General features: G+C 36.0%; 1 protein-coding gene across 1 annotated transcript in view; it reads left to right on the top strand.

The window, feature by feature from the left end:
- Positions 1–22,054, top strand: part of CARPB (Carbonic anhydrase-related protein B) — an 82,750-nt gene extending 60,696 nt beyond the window's left edge. The window contains exons 4-6 of the mRNA XM_075301869.1: positions 8,375–8,558; positions 15,569–15,794; positions 21,991–22,054. Coding sequence (XP_075157984.1) covers positions 8,375–8,558; positions 15,569–15,794; positions 21,991–22,054 — 474 coding nt within the window. The remainder of the gene's footprint in view (positions 1–8,374; positions 8,559–15,568; positions 15,795–21,990) is intronic.
- Positions 22,055–23,125: the final 1,071 nt, after the last annotated feature.

Raw genomic sequence — 23,125 nt, 5'->3', positions numbered from 1 at the left:
TCGAAAGTTTGGTGTATATGGAGGCTACACCAAAACACGGACCGATGCATAACAGGTTGGCTGATAAGTCCCCGGTCTAACAAAGAAAAACACATTTTTTTGTCAAAATTCGTTTTTATACCCTCCACCATAGGATGGGGGTATATTAACTTTGTCATTCCGTTTGTAACACATCGAAATATTGCTCTAAGACCACATAAAGTATATATATTCTGGGTCGTGGTGAAATTCTGAGTCGATCTGAGCATGTCTGTCCGTCCGTCCGTCCGTCCGTCTGTTGAAATCACGCTAACTTCCGAACGAAACAAGCTATCGACTTGAAACTTGGCACAAGTAGTTGTTATTGATGTAGGTCGGATGGTATTGCAAATGGGCCATATCGGTCCACTTTTACGTATAGCCCCCATATAAACGGACCCCCAAATTTGGCTTGCGATTGCTCTAAGAGAAGCAAATTTCATCCGATCCGAGTGAAATTTGGCACATGGTGTAAGTATATGGTCTCTAACAACCATGCAAAAATTGGTCCATATCGGTCCATAATTATATATAGCCTCCATATAAACCGATCCCCCGATTTGGCTTGCGGAGCTTTTAAGAGAAGCAAATTTCATCCGATCCCGCTGAAATTTGGTACATGGTGTTGGTATATGTTCTCTAATGACCATGCAAAAATTGGTCCACATCGGCCCATAATTATATATAGCCCCCATATAAACCGATCCCCAGATTTGACCTCCGGAGCCTCTTAGAGGAGCAAAAGTCATCCGATCCGATTGAAATTTGGTACGCGGTGTTAGTATATTGTCTCTAACAACATTGCCAAAATTGGTCCATATCGATATATAATTATATATAGCCCCCATATAAGCCGATCCCCAGATTTGACCTCCGGAGCCTCTTAGAGGACCAAAATTCATCCGATCCGTTTGAAATTTGGTACGTGGTGTTAGCATATGGTATCCAACAACCATGCAGGAATTGGTCCATATTGGTCCATAATTATATATAGCCCCCATATAAATCGATCCCCAGATTTGGCTTGCGGAGCCTCTAAGAGAAGCAAATTTCGTCCGATCCGGTTGAAATTTGGTACGTGGTGTCAGCATATGATATCGGTTCATAATCATGGTTGCCACTCGAGCCCAAAATAATCCATCAAACTTTTATTTCTATAGAAAAGTTTGTTAAAATTTTATTTCTATAGAAAATTTTTGTTAAAATTTTATTTCTATAGAAAATCTTGTCAGAATTTTATTTCTATAGAAAATTTAGTCAAAATTTTATTTCTATAGGAAATTTTTTCCAAATTTTATTTCTATAGAAAATTTTTTCCAAATTTTATTTCTATAGAAAATTTTTTCCAAATTTTATTTCTATAGATTTTTTTTCTCCAAATTTTACTTCTATAGAAAATGTTGTCAAAATTTTATTTTTATAGAAAATTTTTGTTAAAATATTATTTCTATAGAAAATCTTGTCAAAATTTTATTTCCATAGAAAATTTAGTCAACAAATTATTTCTATAGAAAATTTTGTTAAAATTTTATTTGATTGTTGATGGCAGTGTTTAGAAGAAGTTCCTACGCAATCCATGGTGGAGGGTACATAAGCTTCGGCCTGGCCGAACTTACGGCCGTACATACTTGTTATTATTCAACATAGTTCCCTTCAAGAGCGATACAACGATTATAACGACCTTCCAATTTTTTGATACCATTTTTGTAGTACTCCTTCGGTTTTGCCTCAAAATAGGCCTCAGTTTCGGCGATCACCTCTTCATTGCAGCCAAATTTTTTCCCCTGCGAGCATCATTTTGAGGGCTGAGATCAAGAAAAAGTCGCTGGGGGCCAGATCTGGAGAATACGGTGGGTGGGGGAGCAATTCGAAGCCCAATTCATGAATTTTTGCCATAGTTCTCAATGACTTGTGGCACGGTGCGTTGTCTTGGTGGAACAACACATTTTTCTTCTTCATATGGGGTTTGCCGCGATTTCGACCTTCACACACTCCAATAACGCCATATAATAGTCACTGTTGACGGTTTTTCCCTTCTCAAGATAATCGATAAAAATTATTCAATGCACATCCCAAAAAACAGAGGCCATTACTTTGCCAGCGGACTTTTGAGTCTTTCCACGCTTCGGAGACGGTTCACCGGTCGCTGTCCACTCAGCCGACTGTCGATTGGACTCAGGAGTGTTGTGATGGAGCCATGTTTCATCCATTTTCACATATCGACGGACATATCGACTCGTGTGTATTACGAGTTAACAGCTGCAAACACCGCTCAGAATCATCAACACGTTGGTCAAATGTGAGCTCGCGCAGCACCCATTTTGCATAGAGCTTCCGCATATCCAAATATTGATGAATGATATGACCAACACGTTCCTTTGATATCTCTAGGGCCTCTGCTATCTCGATCAACTTCATTTTACGGTCATTCAAAATCATTTTGTGGATTTTTTGATGTTTTCGTCGGTAACCACCTCTTTCGGGCGTCCACTGCGTTCACCGTCCTCCGTGCTCATTTCACCACGCTTGAATTTTGCATACCAATCAATTATTGTTGATTTCCCTGGGGCTTCACAAAAGACGCTCTATCTCACAAATTAATTGACTTACAGACGTCAAATTTTGACACGAATCATTTGAAGGTTGGTACTATATAAAAATAATATGCATTTAATACTAGCGACGCCATCTATGTGTCAGACCGGGGACTTATCAGCCAACCTGTTACCTTTCGATTTCCAATTTCTGGCAAATTGCGTTGTGTATACGCAAAAAATAATTCTTTCCTTCCAAACGAAATTTTAGACAAACAAATATCGTTTCTCATTTGCTTCTCGCTGAAAGGAAGTGTGTTTGGAAGAAAAGTGTATATTTTTTTCTGTGGTAAACGTTGATTCTTTTCCATTATGTAAAAACTAACCCATTTTTTTTAATTTTTTGACTAATCGCTTCGCGCCCACGAGCCGATGTAAAGAAACTTCATGTAACAGAAACAATCCCTTATATGGCAACTTTCTTAAATATACAACTTGTGAAAATGGAAATAATATAATTTTACATATATTCCAAAAATGTTGGCAAGATCTCGAAAAGATGTTCGCCATTACATACTATTATATTAAAATTTTACTATAAAGCTTCAAAATGTGTCTTATTAAAGATTAGAAGTCAGAAAATAACTGTGCTGATACAAGGGAAATGGTCTTTGCTTTTGGAACAAAAAATATTTCTTTTATTGTAGAAATAAAAATTTTGTAACCAAAATATTTTTATACCCACCACCATAGAATGGTGACGGGGGTATAATAAGTTTGTCATTCCGTTTGTAACACATCGAAATATCGATTTCCGACTATATAAAGTATATATATTCTTGATCAGGGAGAAATTCTAAGACGATATAACGATGTCCGTCTGTCCGTCTGTCTGTCTGTCTGTTGTAATCACGCTACAGTCTTCAATAATGAAGAAATCGTACTGAAATTTTGCACAAACTCGTCTTTTGTCTGCAGGCAGGTCAAGTTCGAAGATGGGCTATATCGGTCCAGATTTTGATATAGTCCCCATAGAAACAGACCTCCAGATTTGGGGTCTTGGGCTTATAGAAATCGAAGTTTTTATCCAAATTGCCTGAAATTTGAAATCTAGAGGTATTTTATGACCATAAAGGGGTGTGCCGAAAATGGTGAGTATCGGTCCATGTTTTGGTATAGCACCCATATAGACCGATCTCCCGATTTTACTTCTTGGGCTTATAGAAACCGCAGTTTTTATTCAATTTACCTGAAATTGAAAATCTAGAGGTATTGTAGGACCAAAAATACGTGTGTTAAAAATTGTGAGTATCGGTCCATGTTTTGGTATAGCCCTCACATAGACCGATCTCCCGATTTTACTTCTTGGGCTTATAGAAACCGCAGTTTTTACTCAATTTACCTGAAATTGGAAATCTAGAGGTATTGTAGGACCACAAATACGTGTGCCAAAAATTGTGAGTATCGGTCTATGTTTTGGTATGGTCCCCAAAACGACCTCCCGATATGGGGTCTTTGGCTTATAGAAACCTTAGTTTTTATCCAATTTGTCTGAAATTGGATATCTAGAGGTATTTTAGGACCATAAAGAGGTGTGCCGAAAATGGTGAGTATCAGTCCATATTTTGGTATAGCACCCTTATAGACCGATTTCCCGATTTTACTTCTTGGGCTTCTAGAATCCGAAGTTTTTATCCTATTTGCCTGAAATTGGAAATCTAAGGGTATTTTCGGGTCATAAAGAGGTGTGCCGAAAACGGTGAATATCGTTCCATATTTTAGTATAGTCCCCATAAGGACGATCTCCCGATTTAACTCCTTGGGTTTCTAGAAACCGTAGTTTTTTATCTGATTTGCCTGAAATTGTAAATATTCTGGTATTTTACATTGATAGAAAAAGTTTCGTTATATTAACGAAATATTTCATTAAAAGTGAGCCAATGAAACAAGTTCGTTAATACAATGAAATTTTTCGTTATTATAACGAATTTTCCGTTAATTAACGTAACGTTTCGTACTATTAACGATTTATTTCATTCTATTAATGAAAATTTTTCGTTATATCAATGAAAAAAAATCGTTGGCCCAATTTTAATGAAATTTTCTTTGTGTGTAGGTTTACAAAAACGTGTATCGGATTAAGTTTTTATCGGTCCATTTGGTAATGCCTCCATATATAACGACTTCACTTCTTGAGGGTGTAGAAGGCGCATTGATTATGAAAATTGCTTGAAACTCAATGTAAAATTTCCTGATTTTACTTCTACAGATTTAAGATTTCAAATCAAGGCGTTATTTTATAATTTTCTTGCACACTTACAAGAGATGTTAATGACTCCTCTAAAACTCAAACAAAAATGGTTCTTATAAATCCAGAATTTGATATAGTCCTCATAGGTGAAATCTTTAAATTTATCTTCGGGAAGTGTCCTCAAGCCCTCCTGAAATTTCAAAGGAAACCCTAATATTTGGTTCATAGTGGTGGGTATTTAAGATTCGGCCCGGCCGAACTTAGTGCTGTATATACTTGTTTTTTTGTTTTTGATAAAAGTTTGAAATTTTCGAAGATATTCAAAAAACTGTAACAAAAGAACAACATTTTCGTTACACATTTTTAGTTGTTTTCTCTGCATGTAGAAGCCCAAGATGCCAAATCGGCGGCTAACATATATCAAAACCTGGACCGATATCACCCATTCTCGAACAAACAACCAATGTGTACCAAATTTTTGTACGATAGCGGCATTATTGAAGGCTGTAGCGTGCTTACAACAGGCAGGCAGATGGACATTGTTACATCGTCTTAAAAATTCCCCTATGTACTTTCTATAGTCGGAAATCGAAATTTCGATTTATTTCAAAAAGAAACATTACCATTCTTTGTAGGTGGGTATAAGAGGCATATGTACATCTTTCAAGAAAGTGCACTTTCGTAGGCAAGCTTTTCTATGACTGTAAATATTAAAGTTAACTTTCCGATATATTGAGTAGAACATCTAATAAGTCAATGTTTTGGTCCTTAGTACATACCAAAATATATAAACAACCTTACCTATACACTTATGCTTCATATAGATATTCATTTCATCACCTTTTATTTTGTTTTGAAAAGTGTTGCTATAGAAAACTGAGTTGTATCTGTGTGTTTGAGGAAGTGAGAATGAGAGTGAGTGAAAAAGAGTTACAAGTACTAGACACTTGTGAAACCAAGGATCTGAAATTAAAAACTCTTGGGCCTGACGACGAGTCTGCTCAAGTGCAGCAGTAGATATGCATTTTATTTTCCGTGGAGGTCGTCTTGTGGCATTCTCTTAGCATGAAATGATGATGACAGTGGCAGTGAGATATCATTGAACTCATTAAGTGAGCTTAGTAAACTTTACGGGGAATTTGATGATGGTTTTTGTGGCTTGTTGATGTTAACGTTGGTATTTTGGCAAATGCACAGTTTGGCGAATTCCAAGTGCAATGAAGTGTTTGCTAGCGGTATCCAGGATACGCAACACACCTAGGAAAATTTGTATATTACCTTTGTGGAATGCAACTATGTTGGAATTAAGGTTTAACTACTCATATGCCACAGTAATTAACGTTTTTATTTACATAATGGTTAAATTTGGAGGTATTAAATATTTTGATTGAGCCCTAACCTTTACATTATCTTTACTATTAATGTCTGTAGAGGCGTTATTGCCTAAGGTAATGATATAAATTAAATTAAGAAACCTAGAAGACATTGAATTACAAAATTGTCTATTAATACACTGAAAAAATATTAACGTGAGACCAACACGAACGCGAACGAGCAAACGGCTTCTAAATTGTAAAATAGTCCATAAGTGGTAGATATTAGACAAAAAAAGTATATACGACCGTAAATTCGGCAAGGCCGAAGCTTATGTACCCTCCACCATGGATTGCGTAGAAACTTCTTCTAAACACTGCCGTCAACAACCGAATTACTTGGGTTGCGGTAAAGCTTGGCAAGGTATCTTAAAACATCTTAACATCGTCTTCTTAATTGTAAGTAAGTCCATAGTGGTATATATTAAATTAAAAAAGACCGATTAAATACGTATATAATTCAGTTTGACAAAATTTTCTAGAAATTAAATTTTGACACATTTTCTATAGAAATAAAATTTTGACAAAATTTTCTATAGATATAAAGTTTTGACAAATTTTCTATAGAAATGAAATATTAAAAAATTTCCTATAGAAATAACATTTTACCAAAATTTTCTATAGAAATAAAATTTTTACAAAATTTTCCATAGAAATAAAATTTTGACAAATTTTTCTATAGAAATAAAATTTTTATGAACCGATAGGAACCAATTTTTGTGTGATTGGGGATCGGCTACATATAACCATAGACCGATATGGACAATATACCAACACCATGTACCCAATTTCAGCCGGATCGGATAAAATGTGCTTCCCTTTGGGGCTCCGCAAGCCAAATCCTGGAGATCGGTTTATATGGGGGCTATATTATTATGGACCGATGAGGACCAATTTTTGTATGGTTATTAGAGACCATATACCAACACCATGTACCCAATTTCAGCCGATCGGATAAAATTTGCTTTCCTTTGAGGGTCCGTAAGCCAAATCCTGGGGATCGGTTTATATGGGGGCTATATATAATTATGGACCGATGTGGACCAATTTTTGCATGATTGTTAGAGACCATATACCACCACCATGTACCAAATTTCAGCCGGATCGGATGAAATTTGCTTCTCTTAGAAGCCTCGCAAGCCAAATCGGGGGATCGGTTTATATGGGGACAATATATAATTATGGACCGATGTGGACCAATTTTTGCATGGTTGTTAGAGACCATATACTAACACCATGTACTAAATTTCAGCCGGATCGGATGAAATTTGCTTCACTAAGAAACTCCGCAAATCAAATCTGGGGATCGGTTTATATGGGGGCTATATATAATTATAGACCGATGTGGACCAATTTTTGCATGGTTGTTAGAGACCATATACTAACACTCTGTACCAAATTTCAGCCGGATCGGATGAAATCTGCTTCTCTTAGAGGCCTCGCAAGCCAAATCGGGGGATCGGTTTATATGGGGGCAATATATAATTATGGACCGATGTGGACCAATTTTTGCATGGTTGTTAGAGACCATATACTAACACCATGTACTAAATTTCAGCCGGATCGGATGAAATTTGCTTCTCTAAGAAACTCCGCAAGCCAAATCTGGGGATCGGTTTATATGGGGGCTATATATAATTATGGACCGATGTGGACCAATTTTTGCTTGGTTGTTAGAGTCCATATACCAACACCATGTACCAAATTTCACCGGATCGGATGAAATTTGCTTCTCTAAGAGGCTTCGCAAGCCATATCTAAGGATCGGTTTACATGGGGGCTATACGTAAAAGGGGTCCGATATGGCCCATTTGCAATACCATTCGACCTACATCAATAACAACTGCTTGTGTCAAGATTCAAGTCGACAGCTTATTTTATATACTTTATGAAGTCGATGTGTTACAAATGGAATGACAAAGTTAATGTACCCCGCGTCTTATGGCGAAGGGTTTAAAAAAACTTCAAAGTTATTGTTGTAAAATATACATCAACTTCTCTTTATTCATGAAGCGAAAGTTGCGAGGTTCATTGTGCGTTGGGAAAAAGATAATCCGTTTTTAATGTGTTTCTGTCTTTACTTTTGTTATCTTTGCTATTCGACTCGTTTAGTAGTGATTAAAAAAAATCTATTTTATCTATAAATAATTTGTATATGTCTTATTGTTAATAACAAAAACATTTGTTTTCCATTACAGTTACACGCTTTACGACGCCTTATGCAAGGCAGTCCAGATCACCCGAAGGCTCCTTTGGGCAATAACTATAGACCGCCTCAACCTTTATTGCACCGACCTATACGCACGAATATAGATTTCAAAACGACCAAAGCCAATGGAAAAGCAGCCTGTCCCACCATGTATAGAGAAGTTTATTATAAAGGTAAAATTAAAAAATAATTTAAGAATGTTAAATGGGAACCAAATACCTTAGAATTTAATTTTAGAAGCAAGGGCAAACAGTCTTAAGTTCAGCCGGGTCGAATCTTAAATACCCATAGCAATGAATCTATGAAAGTCATTTCATACACATTTCTTTTTACGAACATCCCGGGATCCCCCATAAATGTTTCCACATCCGATGAAGTTATTTTGGATCAATTTTAGAAAATGCGCTTTTTACCCATTTAAAGTAAAAATGTAAATTTTGGACAATTAAATGTCGCAAAATGGAATAGAAAATCACCAAAAAGTAAAAAAAAAAACAGTGAAAATAAAATTAAACATTTCACTTCCGGGGATTTGAAAATGTGTCAGTTGATTTTTTTAACATCCAAGGAGTTCTTTTGAGAAGGTTTTGCAAATTGCGAGAATTTTAAATTTTTTGTTGATTTTTAATGAAAAAAGTATAATAAAAATTTTTTTTAGAAAAATATTTAAAAAAAATTCACAGCTGGTGAGATTTGATCTGCGTCATTCAGTTTTTAACACATTGAAATATCGATTTCCGTCTATATAAAGTATATATATTATTGATCAGGGAGAAATTCTAAGCCGACATAACCATGTCCGTCTGTCTGTCTGCCTGTTGTAATGAAGCTACCGCCTTCAATAATAGCGCTGTCGTCATGAAATTTTGCACAGATTCGTTGGGTCCAAGTTTGATATAGTCCCCATATAAACCGACCTCCCGATTTCAGGTCTTGGACAGTAGTTTTTACCCAATTTGTATGAAATTGAAAATATAGAGGTGTTTTAGGACCAGAAAAAGGTGTGCCGAAACGAGTTATTATTGGTCCATGTTTTGGTATAGGCGCCATATATACCGATCTCCCGATGTTACTTCTTGGGCTTCTCCCGAGTTTACTCCTTAGGTTTCTAGACACCGTAGTATTTATCAAATTTTCCTAAAATTTAATATACTTGTATTTACACCCACAAAAACCTGTATCAAATTTACTTTTTATCGATCCATTTGGTAAGGCCTCCATATAAACCGATCTCACTTCTTGATGGTATAGCAGGTGCACAGATCAGGAAAATAACTTTAGAATGAAAGTAAAATTTTCAGATTTTACTTCTCGTATTCAGTTTGAAATGAATTTGAAATATAAAAGAATGGCGGTAAAAATTTACAGATTTTAGAATCCAAATCAAGGCGGTATTTCATCATTGTTTTTTTTATACCATCCACCATAGGATGGGGGTATATTAACTTTGTCATTCCGTTTATAACAAATCGAAATATTGCTCTAAGACCCCATAAAGTATATTCTGGGTCGTGGTGAAATTCTGAGTCGATCTGAGCATGTCCGTCCGTCTGTTGAAATCACGCTAACTTCCGAATGAAACATCGACTTAAAACTTGGCACAAGTAGTTGTTATTGATGTAGGTCAGATGATATTGCAAATGGGCCATATCGGTCCACTTTTACGTATAGCCCCCATATAAACGGACCCCCAAATTTGGTTTGCGATTGCTCTAAGAGAAGCAAATTTCATCCAATCCGGCTGAAATTTGGTACATGGTGTTAGTATATGGTCTCTAACAACCATGCAAAAATTGGTCCATATCGGTCCATAAATACAAATAGCCCCCATATAAAGCGATCCCCAGATTTGAGCTCCGGAGCCTCTAAAAGAACCAAATTTCATCCGATCCGGCTGAAATTTGCTACATGGTGTTGGTATATGTTCTCTAATGACCATGCAAAAATTGCATCGGCCCATAATTATATATAGCCCCCATATAAACCGATCCCCAGAATTGACCTCCGGAGGCTCTGAGAGGAGCAAAAGTCATCCGATCTGATTGAAATTTGGTACGTGGTGTTAGTATATTGTCTCTAACAACCATGTTAGAATTGGTCCATATCGGTCCTTAATTATATATAGCCCCCATATAAATCGATCCCCAGATTTGTCGTCCGGAGCCTCTTGGAGGAGCAAAATTCATCCGATCCGGTTGAAATTTGGCACATGGTGTTAGATTGGGGTATCTGACAAACACGCAAGTATTGGTCCATATCGGTCCATAATTATATATAGCCCCCATATAAACCGCTCCCAGATTTGATCTCCGGAGCCTCTTGGAGGAGCAAAATTCATCCGATCCGGTTGAAGTTTGCAACGTGGTGTTAGTATAAGGCCGCTAATAACCATGCCAAAATTGGTCCATATCGGTCCATAGTTATATATAGTCGATCCCCAATCACACAAAAATTGGTCCATATGGGTTCATAATTATGGTTGCCACTCGAGCCAGAAATAATCTAGAAAACATAGTCAAAATTTTATTTCTATAGAAAATTTTGTCAATGTTTTATTTCTATAAAAAATTTTGTCAAAATTTTATTTCTATAGAAAATTTTGTCAACATTTTATTTCTATAGAACATTTTGTCAAAATTTTATTTCTAAAGAAAATTTTGTCACAATTTTTTTCTACAGTATTTTTTTTCCAAATTTTATTTCTATAGACAATTTTTCCCAAATTTTACTTCTATATAAAATGTTGTCAAAATTTTATTTTGTCAAAATTTTATTTCTATAGAAACTTTAAACTTAAATATATACGTATTTAATCGGCCTTTTTTATAAACCACGTATGGACTATGAGGTATATATTACGGTGTTAGGAAGTTTTAAGATACCTTGCAATCGGCAAGTGTTACCGCAACCCAAGTAATTCGATTGTGGATGACAGTCTTCAGTAGAAGTTTCTACACAATCCATAGTGGAGGGTACATAAGCTTCGGCCTGGCCGAACTTACGGCCGTATATACTTGGTTTTTTTTTGAGATATTTATGATTCCTTTAAAACTCAAAATGTTTCTTATAAATCCAGTATCTGATCTAGTCTTCATAGGAAGAAACATTAAATTTATGTTCGGAAAGTGTACTGGTTCAACTGATCTGCTTGGGAAAATATCTTTGACCAAACCCCGCTGAAATTCTGTATATTATCAAGTAACCCGCCACGACGAATAGTTTTTAAAGGAATCTTTATTCATGGTGGGGGGTATTTAAGATTCGACACGGCCGAACTTAAGTCCGTATATACTTGTTTTTGTCTAACGTATAAACCATATGAACTAACTTATTTTCAAGAAACCTAAAGGTACCTTGCCATCGGCAAGTGTTACGACAACCCATGTAATTTAATTGTGGATTACAGCCTTTAGTAGAAGATTCTACGCAATCCATGGTGGAGGATAAATAAGATTCGGCCTGGTCGAACTTACGACCGTTTATCTTTATTTATAATTTTATTCTTATTTCTTTTTTATTTACAGCTACAAGTTGGAAACAACATTAAAAGTTGTAAAGAAAACGGATGTGTGTGTGCGTGTTTTTTACATATACGAACCCACAGGAAAGCAGCAATCAAAGGATACAAACCAAAAAAACCAAAGGAGAAGATGATTCAAATAAGTTTGCAAAATAAGAATAATAATAAACAGCGTGTAACAGGAGCTTCCACTACAAATAATACAATTAATTTATATAAGTATAAGTATAGAAACAAAACCACAATGTCTAAGAAGAGTCTATATTTGGTAAGAAAATATTAAAAAAAAATTAGCAAGAGTATTTAAATTTAAGAATGATTAGCATTAAATGTATACATATAAAAAATAGTATAAATAATTTAAATAATTAAGAATAGAGTATTGTATTGCAAAAATTGGTAATGTACATTTTTCTTAACGACATTTATGCTAAAATTCTATGGGCGTGTATTTCCATTCATAAAAAATATTACATTTAAATTTGTCCCATACTCATATAAAAGTTAAGTTGGATCCCACACAGAAAAAAATATTGTCGTGAGGCCAAAGATTTCATGTCCTTAAAATACAAATGAACATTTTGAAACCCTCAGAAATGTCACCAGGATTACTAAGGTGGGATATTCCACCGCTGAAAAACTTTTTGGTGTTCGGTCGAAGCAGGAATCAAACCCACGACCTTGTGTATGCAAGGCGGGCATGCTAACCATTGCACCACGGTGGCTCCCTTTTGCAACTTGACTACAAAGCAAAAACTCGCTAAAAAACAAGTAATGAAAGTATAAAGTCGGGCGAGGCCAACTGTATTATACCCTGCACCACCTTGTAGATCTAAATTTTCGATACCATATCACATCCGTCAAATGTGTTGGAGGCTATATAGAAAGGTTTGTCCCAAATACATACATTTAAATATCACTCGATCTGGACAGAATTTGATAGACTTTTACAAAACTATAGACTCAAAATTTAAGTTGGTTAATGCACTAGGGTGGAACACAATTTTAGTAAAAAAAAAATATGGGAAACATTTAAATTTGAAGCAATTTTAAGGAAACTTCGCAAAAGTTTATTTATGATTTATCGCTCGATATATATGTATTAGAAGTTTAGGAAAATTAGAGTCATTTTTACAACTTTTCGACTAAGCAGTGGCGATTTAACAAGGAAAATGTGGATATTTTGATCATTTTTTTCGAAATCAGAAAAACATATATATGGGATCTATATCTAAATCTGAACCGAAATCAATCAAATTTGGCACACATGACTGTATTACTAATTGTACTCCTTGTGCAAAATTTCAAGCTAATCGGGATAAAACTCTGGCGGCTGGGTCCATATTAGTGCATATCGGGCGAAAAATATATATGGAAGCTATATCTAAATCTGAACCGATTTCAATCAAATTTGGCACACATGACTATACTACCAATTGTACTCCTTGTGTAAAATTTCAAGCTAATCGGGATAAAACTCTGGCTGCTGGGTCCATATTAATGCATATCGGGCGAAAGATATATATGGGAGCTATATCTAAATCTGAACCGATTTCTTCCAAAATCAATAGGGTTCCATTCTGACCCAAATTAGGAACATGTGCCAAATTTGAAAGCGATTGGACTTAAATTTCGACCTAGACTTTGATCACAAAAATGTGTTCACAGACAGACGGACGGACAGACGGACATGGTTATATCGACTCAGGGACCCACCCTGAGCATTATTGCCAAAGACAACGCTATATCTAAATCTGAACCGATTTCAACCAAATTTGGCACGCATAGCTACAATGCTAATTCTACTCCCTGTGCAAAATTTCAATTAAATCGGAGTAAAATAATGGCCACTGTGGTCATATGAGTGTAAATCGGGCGAACTATATATATGAGAGCTATATCTTAATCTAAACCGATTTCAATAAAATGTGGCACACTTGATTATAGTACTAATTGTACTTCTTGTGCAAAATGTTAAGCAAATTGGGGTAAAACTCTGGCTTCTGGGGCCATATAAGTCCATATCGCGCGAAATATATATATGGGAGCTATATCTAAATCTGACCCGATTTCTTCCAAAATCAATAGGGTTCTATTCTGACCCAAACTAGGAACATGTACCAAATTTGAAGGCGATTGGACTTAAATTGCGACCTAGACTTTGATCACAAAAATGTGTTCACAGACAGACGGACGGACGGACTCAGGGACCCACCCTGAGCATTATTGCCAAAGACACCATGTGTCTATCTCGTCTCCTTCTGGGTGTTGCAAACATATGCACTAACTTGTATGTGAGCAGGAATATTTTCGTGAGTGTAATTCGTTACTCACGCACGCTCACGAAGATATTATTTTCGTGACTCACGCTCACGCACGACATTTTGGTTTGTTAATCACACACACTCACGCTGTTGTCATGAGCGTGACTCACGCACGAATCACGAACATTTTCGTGAGTCACGACAATTTCGTGTCACGTGCACACCTCTAATGGGAGCTATATCCAAATCTGAACCGATTTCTTCCAAAATCAATAGGGTTCTATTCTGAGCCAAAACACATACTTGTGCCAAATTTGAAGTCGATTGGACTAAAACTGCGACCTAGACTTTGATTACAAAAATGTGTTCACGGACAGACGGACATGGCTATATCGACTCAGGAGCCCACCCTGAGTATTTTTGCCAAAGACACCATGTGTCTATCTCGTCTCCTTCTGGGTGTTGCAAACATATGTACTAACTTATAATACCCAGTTCCACAGTGTGGAGCAGGGTATAAATAGGACATGTTTTTCAACACTTTATTTTAAAGGTGTTTTTTACTTGAATTATAGCTTAATTTCTACTGGAAGTCGATCCTGAATTTGGAAAATAAAGTTGTCGTTAACTCGTTTTTAAAGGACTTTGATAGCATATGAAGAAAAAAAATTCTGAAAAATCAAAAAATCAAAATTTGCTTTCTGGAAGCAAGTACACAAAACCTAAATTTAAAAGAGAATTATGTCTTAAAAGTATCCTTACTTGTATTCTACGCTTCGTTGGCTCGGAATCAATACCAAAATTGTTAAAGTAAAGACAAAATCTTTGGAACCGCGCATGCTTTTTTTCAGTGCACCTTTATTCAAGGATTTTTTATTTATTACGAGCCAAGGACACGCTTTCTTAACATAATGGGATTTTGACTGTTTAGACTTAGCGTACTTTGGAATGAAGACATCGATATAATCACAGAAATTTTAAACTTTGCGAGCTGTAAGTTGGCAAATAGCAACACTAGCCCTAAACGATTATCCACTTCTTTGGCTCGGAATCAATAACAAACTCTTTAGTGTAAGAAATTTGAAACAGCGCTAGCTTTTTTCCATGAATTGCAATAAAATATAATTGTTATTGACAGATTCTCAAAACTCATAACGTTAAAAATTGACAACAATTTAAAAACTAAACACAAAAAAATACAAACATCAGACTTAATTAATTACTCAACTAATTGAGTATAACAATTAAAATATGTCTCTGTTACGCTATCCACAGATAGTGTGAAATTCAGCACTTAATTATGACATAATTAATTTCTAATATAATAGCAATTTTATAACAATAAATCACTTCAACTAAATGCCAAAGCTTGTGTATCATGTATCCCACTCGCGCATAGAATGCATCGGGCATCCACGGTTGATTGCTGAGTTTGCAACCAAACTCAAACCTAATGATGATAACATGCCACATTTTCACAATATCCCTGCAAATGACAATCATAACAGTGATAATCATAACAATGATGATGGTGATGATGAAACCGAAATTCCACAAAAGAATCATATTTTGCGAGAAATTGAAAAATTCCTTAGTTTATTCATGCTCAGAGAGCATGAAACGAGGTATTCTTTGGTATTCTGTGGGTATTTGTGGTTAGTTAATTATCATGCATAGCTATGTGTTCTTGTAATTAAGCTGGATGACAATAAGGTAGCAAATGCTCTGCAAGGCCTTTTTATATCTCCACTAGCGAAAGGATACCAGGCAAATAATCTATAGGCTTTTTGGCAAAACGGTTGTTTTAGACTCACATACACAGAAAAAATTCGTTTTGAAGACTGATGCTAAAATGAACTAATATTTATTGTAAAAAATTTATTTTGTTTTAGTTTATTATACCCTCTGCCATAGGATGGGGGGTATTTTAACTTTGTCATTCCGTTTGTAACACATCGAAATATTGCTCTAAGACCCCATAAAGTATTCCAGTAAAAAATGGAGCACTATTTCAGCAGGATTGTAAGGGAGAGAGGCAGTACCAACTTCTTACAAACCAACCGAATCAGCGCTGATTTTTGTGGGCGATGTCCCGATTTGGAGCAGCTTCTACATAGCGCTGATATAATTGCTCATTTTAATCGAAATGTTACTCAGAAGTGATATATAATCTTGAGTATAGTATTGTTGGCGTGAAGGAAAACAGCACTACCTTTCATGTATCTATACTGCATGAATTGGTTACAATAACGTAAACGAATGATCATAAACGAGTTTCATTACTCGTTTACGTTATTGCCACCGATTCATGCAGTGTGGATGCACTGCCTACTTTATTGTATACCAAAAAGCGCAACTAAATTTAACTGCTGAAGTACTTTTTGCTGGAATTATTCTAGGTCGTGGGGAAATTCTGAGTCGATCTAAGCATGTCCGTTCATCCGTCCGTCTGTTGAAATCACGCTAACTTCCAAATGAAACAAGCTATCGACTTGAATCTTGGTATTGCAAATGGGCCATATCGGTCCACTTTTACGTATAGCCCCCATGTAAACCGATCCCCAGAATTGGCTTGCGGAGCCTCTAAGAAAAGCAAATTTCATCCGCTCCAGCTGAAATTTGGTACGTGGTGTTAGTATATGGTCTCTAATAATCATGCAAAAATTGGTCCACATCGGTCCGTAATCATATATAGGCCCCATATAAACCGATCTCCAGAGTTGGTTAGCAGAGGCTCTAAGAGAAGCAAACTTCATCCGATTAAGTTGAGATTTGGTGCACTATGCTAGTATATGGCCGTTAACAATCATGCAAAAATTGGTCCATATCGGTCTATAATTATATATAGCCCAAATATAAACCGATCCCCAGAATTGGCTTGCGGAGCCTCTAAGAGATGCAAATTTCACCCGCTCCGGCTGAAATTTGGTACACGGTGTTAGTAAATGGTCGCTAACAACAATGCAAAAATTGCTCCACATCGGTCCTATTTATATATAGCCCCCATATAAACCGACTCCAGATTTGGCTTGCGAAACCTCTTAGAGAAGAAAATTTCATCCGATCCGGCTGAAATATGGTACGTGGTGTTGATATATGGTTTCCAACAACCATGCACAAATTGGTTCATATCGGTTCTTAATTATATATAGCCCCATATAAACCGATCTCCAGATTTGGTTTGGGAACCTCTTGAGGAGCAAACTTCATCCGATTAAGTTGAAATTTGGTACATTGTGCTGGTATATGGCCGTTAACAACCATGCAAAAATTTGTCCATATCGGTCCATAATTATATATAGCCCCCATATAAACCGATCCCCAGATTTGGCTTGGGGAGCCCCTAGGAGAAGCAAATTTCATCCGATCCGGCTGAAATTTTGTGCATGGTGTTAGTATATAGTCTCTAACAATCCGCAATATAAACCGACCCCCAGATGTGACTTGCGGAGCCTCTTAGAGAAGAGAATTTCATCTAATCCGGTTGAAATATGATACGTGGTGTTGGTATATGGTCTCCAAGAACCATGTAAAAATTGGTTCATATCGGTTCATAATTATATATAGCCCCCATATAAACCCATCCCCAGATTTGACCTCCGGAGCTCTTGGAGGAGCAAAATTCATCCGAACCGGTTGAAATTTGGTACGTGGTGTTAGTATATGGTCTTTAGCAAACATGCTAAAATTGGTCCATATCGGTCCATAATCATATATAACCCCCATATAAATAGAGGTGTGCACGTGACACGAAATTGTCGTGACTCACGAAAATATTCGTGACTCACGCGTGAGTCTTAACACCTGGGATGTTAAGAGTGTAATAATGCTCTCGATTTTAATAATGCTCATGTTTTCAGACACGTCACTAAGGTAAATTGCTAAAAAAATTGCTCATGAGTCACGATATTTTTCGTGAGTCACGGTATTTTTCGTGAGTCACGACATTTTCGTGCGTGAGTATGCGTGAGTACAAATTTTCTTTTCGTGAGTGTGCGTGAGCGTGAGTCCTACCAAACAATATCGTGCGTGAGTGTGCGTGAGTAAGATTTTTCCGTCGTGAGTGTGCGTGAGCGTGAGTAAAATATTACTCACATGCACACCTCTACATATAAACCGATCCCCAGATTTGGTTTGGGAACTTCTTGAGGAGTAAACTTCATCATTGTGCTATTATATGGACGTTAACAAACATGCCTAATTTAGTCCATATCAGTCTATATTTATATATAGCCCTCAGATAAACCGAAGACGATGTTAAGAAGTTGTATGATACTCGTACCTTGCCATCGGAAAGTATTACCACAACCCAAGTAATTCGATTGTGGATGACAGTCTTTCGTAGAAGTTTCCACGCAATCCATGGTGGAGGGTACATAAGATTCGGCCTGGCCGAACGTACGGCCGTATATACTTGTTTTTAAAATGTTGTAAGAAATTTTTCCCAACCCAACGATTTTTCATTTAGTCTAAGTATGTCTGAACTAAATGGTAGTAAAATTTCAATAACATACAAATTAGTTCAATTCTTACTAAAACAGAAGAAGTTTTTCGTACACTTCTTAAAAATAGTAAGAGTGAGCAACAGATGTACAGTGAAACCTCTGAAAGTGGACCCTCACGGTCGCCTAAGTTTTGTCCACATTTGGGAAGTGTTCAATTATGAGAGGTTAATTTTAATGTGTTAATATAGCAAACGTCCAACAACTGTCCACGTTTGAGAGGTGTCCGGTTTTCAGAGTGTCAAAGTTTAAGAAGTTTTACTGTATTTCGGTAATTAAATATCCAAAAATGTCTGAAAATGTTCGTCTATTTAAAGAATATCAAAATTTGGAATACAACTTAGTTCAATTTTCGTACGAGATAGTTAATTTTTCCCATAATGTATTTTAATTTTTTCTGTGTAGACATTTCAGGTCATTGAAGTTTAGATGGAGTTACATTGATTTCGTGTCCCCGAAAGGATTGCATTTCACTTGTCGGTCATTCACCATCAATTACCTTCTCGAGCATGATTCTGACTGCCAATTTATCTGGGTGATCCAAAATGATACAGATGACCAAAACTTCAAAAATGTCGTACTGGGTTTTTTAAAACCTCAACATGTGTGTCATTCGTAATTCATATCTTCTCTAAAACAACCCAATACAATTAGCACTATTTCAGCATGATTCTAAGGGAGAGAGGCAGTAACAACTGCTTACAAAACGACCGAATAAGCGCTGATTTTTGTGGGCGATGTCCCGATTTATAGCAGGTTCAACATAGCGCTGATATAATTGCTCTTCTGAGCAATATTGTTATTGGTATGAAAGAAAACAGCACTACATTTCGCGAATCTATACTGCATGAATTGGTTGCAATAACGTAAACGAATGATCATAAACTTGTTTCATTACTCGTTTACGTTATTGCCCCCGATACATGCAGTGTGGAGGCACTGCCTACTTTATTGTAGGCGCAACTTAATTTAACTGCTGAAATATTTTTTGCTGGGTATTTAATAGGACCCTGATGCGTATAAATTTTGCAGATGGTGAAAAAATTTAATTATCAATACGCACCGAAGGTCTGGAAAATCTTAACATATTTTTGTTTGATATGCAGTGATGCTCTATTCCATCTTGACTAAAGGAAGTCATAATTTTTTTTGTGCCACTCATTCTCCAAGCTTGTAAGGATATTTGAGAATGTCAAAATGGACGTTGAAGACAAATCGTTGAACTTTTAGACCATTTCCCAATCTATAAAGAAAATTTCGTGTCTATACTATGGGGTATGTTTTAATATCCCAGCAAAAAAGCGTCACCAAAAAAGTAGTGAAAATGTTCTTTTTCGATCCGAAGTGATGCCAAATTGACGATGAATTTTACATGAGCTTGTCATAGGACGGGTGTCCACCATTTCAACAGCCGCTGCAATGAATTTGCATCACTTCTTAAGGTGAGAGGCGAATTCAGTGTTTTGGATGCGAATGAAGAATTTTTGTGATATTTTGACAAATAAATAATTTTTATAATTTTTTATGACTTTTTAATGCATTATAACGCTTGTCTGGATTGTTTTCATCAAATATTTTCAAAAATTCGCAATTTTTCTAGAAAGGATTTAGCCGTTTTCCGGCAAAATTTAAATAATTTGAATCATTTTATTAATTCTTAATCTGTTTTCAACGTATTTGAAACAAAAATAAAATAAATTTCCCACTAAAAATATAAAAGAGCGAGTTATAGGCAAGGCTGCCAATAAAATTTCAAGAAAATTCGTCTCCTTTTCCGAAAAAATCGTCATAATCGTCACTTCTATTTTAAAAATCGTCAAAAAATCTCTAATGCAAAAATATTAAAACAAACTAATTTTTTGCTTAAAAATAAAAGTATTAATTTCATATAAAGAACAGAAAATTAACTTACATAACTATGCATTGCATCAAAAAAAGCATAATGAACTCAGTTTTGTATAAAAATAACATAATAAAAACACTTTTATGATTTAAGTTTTTTTTTTTTTACAAAAGATCTTTAATATTTACGTGTATAATCGGAAAACGATCTTCGATAATTTGATCACAAACTCTTGTTGATTGACTCTCAAATTAGGAGGTACAATTTTCTATAGAAATGAAATTTTAACAAAATCTTAACAGCCTTCAATAAAGAAACTATCATATTGAAATTTTGTACAGACTCGTTTTTCATCTACAAGCAGGTCCGATTCAAAAATCAAGACGGGTATAATCCATATATCAACCGACCTGAAACAGGAAATCTAAAAATATCTTAGGACCATAAGGATTTGTGCCAAATGTTGTTTATATCAATATATGATTGTATGTAGGGAGTCCTATATCCCGATTTGTTTTCTTTTGGGTCCGGAAACGGAAATTTTCATCCGATATGTTTTAAATTGGAAATGAACAAGTCATCAATTTGCATTATATTGGTCCCTGTTTCGATATATATCCCATATAAACCAATCCCCAGATTTAATTTCTGGAACTTCATCGCCAAAATGTATCTAATTCATTGATGCATTGTTGTTGAATTACTCTACATCGAAAGTGGTAAAAATAATAGCACGAAAGTGTTTACGATTTAAGTCCATTTTTTGTACCCTATACCACATGGTGGTCAGGGTATAATAATTTTGATCTGTAAACAAATGTGCCTTCCATAAATATTGATTTTTATATATACCGATCGACTCAGAATCACCGCCTGAGTCGATCTAGCCCTTGGTGTCCGTCCATCCGTCCGTCTGTCCATGTATTTTTTGTTCGCTGGATTCCGGTCGCAGTTATAAACCGATTTTGATGAAATTTGGTACAGAGTGTTTTTTGGGCACAGGGACAAACGCTATTGAATTTGGAAGAAATCGGATCAAATTAAGATATAGTTCCCATATATATGTATCGCCCAATTTTATTATTATTTTTTTTTTTTTTTCAATTAATTTTCCATTGAATACGTGGTGATATTTATTTGCGAATGTAATATGGAAGCTTAGAACTAAGATGACTGTCTGTAGGCCTAATTTGGTGCATTCATTATCCATTATACTCGTAAAGGCCTAAAAAAAGATTTCCCCCTTAAATAATCATCTTTCAGTACCAGAAAATGGTAGCTGTGCCTTTATGCTTCTTTGTTTATCTTTTAATTCACATTAATAAGAAACATTAACGCATAAATATGGCAACATCATGATTTGTAGAAATTTTTGAATTTCATCCTTCTTGGTGTACTCAATTTTGTGAACTCTATTCGCATTTTATGGGAGTTTGTTTGTTCGACTGTGTGTCTACTGGTTTGTTGCCCATAAAGGATGTTGCATTGGAATCGTTTTGGTCATCAGCAACAACCACCACCACTACCACCAATTTATTGAGAAACATGCATTCATTTTGTTTATCTAACAACGCTTGGATGACCAAAATTCTGTGTCATATGAGAGGAAAATGTGTGTGTTAATGTATGTCTGCCTGCCAGCCTGCAATGGTGAAGGGAGCTTTGTGTATGCTGTGTGTGTGTTTCTATGTGTGCATTTGTGTTTGATACATGGATGAATTTAATTAATCTTACGACCGTCATTTGCACACAATTGCAATTAACTTGCAACTTTGCTATAATTACAAATGACCTCATGTTTTGCTACTTATCAACATCACTGGACAGCAGCATAGAGCATACACACGGGGTCAAAAACAAAAACCAACCAACCACATAGCTCCAACAGAATCAACCATATTATCTGGCCAGCAATAAAATTACCATGGTCGCACCAACAATTAGTGGGAATCGGCTGATGACCCCAAAGAGGGGCACAAGACAAAAAGGGTCAGTTGTAGTAGTAGTCGTCGTAGTAGCATAACTAATCGGAACACATGTCACAGAAGATGCAGTCACCATTGTGAGTTAATTTAAAATGGTCAGAAAACAAACAAAATTCCGCTTTGATTGGCAAGAACGAAAGAATGAAACGAATAAATGACCATTATATGTATGGGGTGAATTTGATTGAAGCCAAATTATACCAAAAAAAGGGGGAAGCGGTAATATTTGGTAATTTTTATACCCTCCATCATAGGATGGGGGTATATTAACTTTGTCATTCCGTTTGTAACACATCGAAATATTGCTCCAAGACCCCATAAAGTATATATATTCTGGGTCGTGGTGAAATTCTGAGTCGATCTAAGCATGTCCGTCCGTCCGTCCGTCCGTCCGTCCGTCCGTCTGTTGAAATCACGCTAACTTCCGAACGAAACAAGCTATCGACTTGAAACTTGGCACAAGTAGTTGCTATCGATGTAGGTCGGATGGTATTGAAAATGGGCCATTTCGGTCCACTTTTACGTATAGCCCCCATATAAAGGGACCCTCAGATTTGGCTTGTAGAGCCTCTAACAGAAGCATATTTCATCCGATCCGGCTGAAATTTGGTATATGGTGTTGATAT

Source organism: Haematobia irritans, chromosome 3, assembly GCF_050003625.1.
Source record: "Haematobia irritans isolate KBUSLIRL chromosome 3, ASM5000362v1, whole genome shotgun sequence".
NCBI classification, from domain to species: domain Eukaryota; kingdom Metazoa; phylum Arthropoda; class Insecta; order Diptera; family Muscidae; genus Haematobia; species Haematobia irritans.
This window is presented reverse-complemented; position numbering and strand designations above follow the sequence as displayed.